The 7,030-nt window shown below is 37.0% G+C and overlaps 1 protein-coding gene across 1 annotated transcript; it reads left to right on the top strand.

The window, feature by feature from the left end:
- Positions 1-5,407: 5,407 nt before the first annotated feature.
- On the top strand, positions 5,408-6,811 carry LOC104231392 (uncharacterized). The gene has a single exon (XM_009784381.2). It carries the CDS (start codon positions 5,596-5,598, stop codon positions 6,628-6,630), a length of 1,035 nt encoding a protein of 344 aa, XP_009782683.1. The 5' UTR covers positions 5,408-5,595; the 3' UTR covers positions 6,631-6,811.
- Positions 6,812-7,030: the final 219 nt, after the last annotated feature.

Genomic DNA, 7,030 nt, shown 5'->3' with positions numbered 1-7,030 from the left:
CCAAACACACTTTAGTAGGATGATCATCGAGCAGGTCAATTAAAACCTTAACGCGTGCACAGCTTGGCCTTGTTTTGTTAGTAGTAGCCAAGTCCAGATGTTGTGGCTTTCCCACAGCAGATGCTAATGAAAACAGAAATTCTTTGACAAAATATGTGGGTAGCAGATTTGGAAACGAAATCCATGCCATTACCTTGGGTGTTTCCTCCCCGACCTTGAATTTAGCATCGTAAATCAATGTTAGCATTTGGTATTCCTGTCCAGTCTTGTCTTTCACATAATACACACTTTTCTATGAGAAATCTACAAAATCTTGCCATAACGTCAATCTTATTAACACATGCCTATCACGAAGGTGACCAATAGTACATTCTCCTTTAATTCCACATTGAATCGGGACAATTCGACGCAGTTCCTTAAGCTCAGGACATCCATACGAAATTTTGCACACAACAGCATATTGCAAACCCTCTATCTTATTCATTCGATCTACCTCTGCTTCTGTAAACTTAACCATTGGTTGTCCTTGAAGTAAGACTGGTCGACGAAATAGAATAGGTTCAACAGTACATTGTTTTGACGTGTTTCCTTGAACTGGTGCATTGATCGTTGTTGGTTTCAGAATAGTTGAGTAATCTAAAGGCTTGTGAATTGTTGTGGGGTTGTTTGTAATGGAGGGGGATGCTTGGGAGGGCAGACCAGCCATTGTAGGTGACTGCTCGCCGGCCTTAAAGGTCATGGACGACGTCAATGCAACAACTTTTGTTTCCAGAATCTGTTACGCTAAAGTGAACATCGAGTTCTTCCACACTCCTTATACAAAAAATTATTTCAACCACAGTCCATATAGTAAATCACATCCACGTTATCAAGAGGCAGTAGCGCTGAAAATTTTCAAAAAAAAGGAATTGGGCAGCTTAGTACGAAGAAGTTGCAGATGCTAATTCGATGCTACAGTACACCCAAAATTATTCTTAATATCTGTTGATGATTTTGGCTTCAAACCTTATAAATCCGAATAAAAGTAAGGCATCCAAGTTGGTCTTCAACACTCCAGCTACACGTTACCAGTAGTAGAAGCATGCAAGCTTGCATACTGGGTAGTAGCGATTATATGCTAAAGTAACTAGCAACAAAAAATTACGATCTATAAAAAATGACTATAGATCTGAAGGTGAAATCAATTGGATGTTAATTGTAAAGATAATATGTATCTTTTGACACCAAGTTTGGTTAATTCCACCACCGGATGCCGAAATTATGGCCGGAAAATGGTGACAAAAATACTATTCATGGCATGGTGGACGAGGGTTTCTCTTAGCCTCTCTTAATTCCACCACCGGATCAGTCTAATTGAGGTTTAAGCAAAGTGGATAAATCTCGAGAATGGTTCTAATGAACTCAAGATTTATGTAAAAGATACATATGCTTTCAAATCCGACAGTTTAAATCAAATCAATTTATACCGTTTCAAGGTCAAGTAAATCTGGATATAAGATCTTTCCACAATTTGATAACAATGATAAATACGGGTTACTGGTAACTGGGTTTAGCTTCACTTTCTCAATAGTATCAAAAGAAAATAACAAGAATAAATAAGGATATAATTGATTGCAAGATCAAAGCAGAGAATTTCGAGAAAGCCGAAAAGTAAAGTGTATATTTCAATAGTATCTCATATGTATCCTTACAAATAGTATTTTGCGCCCTTATATAGGAATATACAGTAGTAACGGTTTTCCCCCCATAATTTGGGCTAATTATAGGCATTGATGATATTGATTGCCCGTTATTTTGGATTCTTGTAACTGACGCATCAAATGCTATAAATGCCTTATATCTGTTCAAATTCCCCTTCTTTATTTTATTCCGGTCCATGTATCTTTCCTTTTTTGCTATTTATTCATTCCTCGCCAGTTGTTAAGCCCAGTACTGTCTCGTGGGTATTTCTTCTCTTGCCTTTTATTTTGGTACCAAATAAGACTGTCATGTGTTGCTATATTATTGTTCCATGCGTTATGCCATGTCAGCAATCTAATATTCCACGTGTAGCTCTTTTTTACCACCAATACAAATAGTCCTCCACTTTCTTGAATATTCTCTATTTAATATACGGGGAAGTGGAAATTTTTTTTAATGGGCGAGAATTCTCTACCGCCGTTTTCGAATATAATCGTACCTTTTTCTGAACCGATGTGACGTTCATCACTTTTCATTTAATGATCATGCCACATGGCTTTTATTAACGGGTCCTTTTGTTCTTTGGCATCTTTTAGGATTTTTCTGAAACCGCATCAGTCACGAAGTGACGGTTCCATTATGACGCTTTATAATGACTTCAATAGTCGTGTCTTCTTATAAATACTTCACCCCTTTTTCCGATTTTCTAAAGCCTTTCCTTCTTCGTCTTCTTGTCTTATTTCTTTCTGTATCTTTTCCTTGTGTTTCTTTGGTTAATCATGGCTTCCTCTGATCCTCACAAAGTCATCATCGTCGATGAATTTTCTTCCTCCTATGTATCTACTAGAAGTAGAAGAGGTGGTAGATTGTGTAGCCTCGGTTCTATTTCTACTCGTGGTTCCTCCTCTCAAAGTAGTGCTGCCAATCCATCTTCTTCAAGACCTAGGGCTTCTGCAACCCCAAGATCATCTTCTAAAGATAAAGATTCAACTGAAGCTCTACGTGAACCCACTATTGATAAAATTGTTCCTCAACAGCTATCCTTTGTGACTAATAGTGAATCCATAAAGAGTCAAGTTTCTTCCATGGTTGCTTCCCTTTATCGTGTTGATGGTTACCCAACTCTGATTACCACTGATCTTCTCGCTCTAGTTTGAGGAGAATGTAAAATACCATGTTAATGCTCCTTTCGTGAGTGTTTCGCCAAATTTTTTTACCAGTACTGACTTAATTTCTTGCTTGGTTAAATCATTATATTTTACGCCAGTTGTAAACGCAGTTACATGATCTCGTGGGTCGGTTGTTCCATCATACTTTGGAATATCAGGCATTTTTAACTTCTTTGGAATCGACAAGGGAGCTGCACTTGGCTTCCAGGGCTATTGTAAATATTTGTCAATATGCACTCCTTTAATAACGGGTGGCACACCAAGTATTTGTTCAATGCGATCATTCTGCTCCTTGAGCTATTTCTGCAAAGTTAGTACTAAACTTTGTAAATCAGAATTATTGGGATACCTGACCTCCCATCGCGAGATTCGCTGGGGGTTCCTCCGCTTCCCAAGTTAGCAAGTCCCGACCGCGGGTTTTCTATTATTGCAGTATTGTTTGGAGGTGGAGTTGGTGGCATAGTTGGCAATCCACTGACAAAAACCTGAAGAGCATTGCTGACGTGTTCCACAATTAGTTGTTTTAATGCATCCTCGGCAGTTTGCTCGTCCCCTTGTTGATCATTCGTGTGTGATGTTGAACTTTGAGCTGTCCCCTCATGAGATTGTCGAGGAGAATATTGAGGTGAAGGGATTGGAGTTCCTCCGTCCTGTTTGTTCTGTTGATTCAGTTGGTTGTTGTCGTTGGCAGATGACATGATTGTTTGATAGAAAAGTGAATTTAGAAAGTGAAAAGATTATCAGATTTTCGGTAACGGAATCAATTTGTTTAACCAAAAATATATCTTTCGGTCAAAGTCTAATTTTAGAAGAAAACGGATTACTGATAACCAAGTTTAGCTTCACTTCTCACCGGTATCAAAGGAAAATAACAAGAATAAATAAGGAAATAATTGATTGCAAGATCAAAGCAGAGAATTTCGAGAAAGCAGAAAAGTAAAGTGTATATTTCAATTGTGTCTCAGATGTGTCCTTACAAATAGTATTCTGTGCCCTTATATAGGAATATACAATATTAACGGTTTTCCCCATAATTTGGGCTAATTATGGGCATTGATGATATTGATTGCCCATTATTTTGGATTCTTATAACTGACGCATCTAATGCTATAAATGTCTTATATCTGTTCAGATTCCCCTTCTTTATTTCCTTCCGATGCATATATTTTCCTTCTTTTTGCTATTTATTTATTCCTTGCCAGTTGTTAGGTCCGGTACTGTCTTGTGGGTATTTCTTCTCATGCCTTTTCTTTTTCTTCCAAATAAGACTGCCATGTATTGCTATACTATTGTTCCACACGTTATTCCATGTCAGCAGTCTAATATTCCACGTGTAGCTCTTTGTTACCACTAATACAGCAACTAATACTTCAATTTCTTCGTAGAGAAAATTATATATACAAACAAAACCATTTAAACTTGTTTCTCCGACTCTCCCTCTTTTAGCTTCCTTCTAAAATCACTAAGTTCTTTCTTTTGTTATCAATTTTTTGGGGTGGGTGGGTTGTTGCCGTCTTCAAGGTCTTTGGTGTTAGAAAATATTGAAAACAACAAAAAGATAGAAAATGACATGATATCATGACAAGTGAAAATTTTGACACCAGTAAAAGTGTGGTAATTAATATTAAATATAAATAAGATTCTTTTATCTTTAACTATGATTTTCGGTTCAAATTTTAAAAATGAATAAATGATTATTAATAGTAATATTTATAGGAATGAATTTTGAATATTTAATAATTTTCTTTTAATAAAAGTGAAAATTTTGACACAGCAGAATTGTAGATTGATGATAAGATTGCATGAGAATGAGACCACAATTTTCGACCGATTCCCGTAATCCATCCAGATTTCAAGATCCGATTCCCCAATCTTCTTATAGAGCAACTTATTCAGTGTTAACGAACAATATTTTACGTAACAACAAAGTGTCACGGGCCATTTTCTCTTCGTCTATATATCCTTCAGTCAAAATCAAACGCCCAATATTTCCTCATCAGTCATCACTCATCAACGACTTCTTCTCCCCTCCTCATCATCCGAGAAATTAATACTACCTGTTAAGATAGTATTAAAATCAAATGCTTTCTGATAAGAGTCATTAATTAAAATAAAATTGTATCGCTTAGTCAGGTTAATTGGTAAAAATTTAAAAATATTAGTAGTTGATATTTAGACGCCATTTTATTCACAGAGAAGTTATGCAAGAACTATAATATACGATCATTTATGCGGGAAATAATATGTAAATATTATTATGTTAGACATAGATTACTTTAAAGGTTTTATTTTTTCCATTGGTCACAGTTATCCATATATTGTAACTACAATTATTTTCGTTTTACTTTTTATGTCACATAAAATAATATACAAATTTATAAATAATTAACTTATGCAAGTATTAGTAATATGGTATAATACTATACATTAAATTACGCGACGATTAGTTTTTGTTATACTATACAAGAAAATCAAATATTGTACATAATTATATTTTTGTTGGGATTATTTCTGTTAATATGACAAACCAAACGACCCTAAGTACAGGTAAGTTTGGTTCTTTTTTTCCGAATAATTGTCAAACACGACCCTCACCCCCAAACCCTCCTGATTCTCCACTATTTACTCTAACTTCTTCCCAACTTTATCTCTCACTTTCTCTTTCATTTTCGTCGGATCAAACCCTTTATAATTTCACAGCCTAAGAACACTTCCATTAGTTAATGATCTGTTTTTCCCATAAGCAATGACAGCAACAGTTGCAGAAACCTTAAGCCCCATCAAAACTTCAATCTGCAACCCAATTAAACCAACAAGAGTTTGCTTTTCATACGCAGCTTACGCCAGAAATGTCGTACAACACCTCAAATCTTCCAACATAATCGTCGAAAAAGGACTTTCCGACGTAGAATTCTCTTCCATTGAATCCAATTTCAATTTCACTTTCCCTCCTGATCTCCGCTCCATCCTTCAAGAAGGTCTCCCCACTGGCTCTGGATTTCCCAACTGGCGATCCTCGTCACAACAACAGCTAGAAATCCTGAAAAATCTCCCGATCTTGAGTTTGTGTAAAGAAGTGAAGAAAAGGAATTTTTGGATTGATTCTTGGGGTGATAGGCCATTTGATAATGATCAAGCTGTGGATATAGCAAAAGAGTTCTTGAAAGAAGCTGCCCCTGTTCTTGTTCCCATTTATCAGCATTTTTATATACCGTGTACGCCGTGTTTGGCTGGGAATCCTGTGTTTTACGTGCATGATGGGGAGGTTAAATTATGGAGTTTTGATATATCCGTTTTTTTTCAGCAAGTGGAGTTTCAGAGCAAAGGGATAAGTTTGAGGAGACCAAGTTTGTTTCATTTGCTGAATGCGCCGGCATGGGCGGCGACGGAGGCGAGGAAGATTGAGTTCTGGACGGAAATGACGGAGATGGCGGCGGCGCGTGGCGGTGGAAAGCACCGGCGGTGGTGGAGTGAGGATCTTGAAGGGTATTTAGAGGATGTGTTTTTGAGGTTGACGGAAGCGGGGTGGAAAGAAAAGGATGTTAGAGAGATGATGATGGTGGACGGCGGCGGAGGCGGCGGTTCCGGTGGCAGGAGGAGACGCAGTGACGCCGGCGTATTTGTCGACAAGAAAGGGGTGGAATCGCACGTGAGGTTATTGTCAAAGAGGTTATTACGTGCGGGGTGGAGCACGGAAGATGTGGTGGACTCTCTAGGGTCTCCAGAGGAAATATGTCCACAGGAGGATTCATGTATTGATTTTTATCATAATTCAAGCTAAGGAATTTGCAACGTCTTACGTCTAGAGCTGTGTAAAGCATACAGTTTGATGAGAATGTTGGTCTGAGATTCATTTCTGTTGGGGGTATAAATTAGTTGAAGTAATACACAATGGATAGAAATTAAAGATTGTTCTTCTCTGCTTCCCTATTTTATTTTAATCGCTTCGCATTTAAAATTTACTGATTACTAATCCAAATTCGCATGAAGGGATCCTACATATAATCCCATCACACTCTGGTCAATTAATTTTTTTGTGCTTTTGAAAATTTTTTATTAGAAAAGTTAGCAATTGGATTTCTAGTTTGTGATTTTTTTTTTTTTTTTTTGGCTTTTCCACTTATAGCTGTCTCTACTAATTCTACACTTTTATCTAGTGGATTCAACAAAATTTAACGAAA

Source organism: Nicotiana sylvestris, chromosome 2 (assembly GCF_000393655.2).
Source record: "Nicotiana sylvestris chromosome 2, ASM39365v2, whole genome shotgun sequence".
NCBI classification, from domain to species: Eukaryota; Viridiplantae; Streptophyta; class Magnoliopsida; order Solanales; family Solanaceae; genus Nicotiana; species Nicotiana sylvestris.
This window is presented reverse-complemented; position numbering and strand designations above follow the sequence as displayed.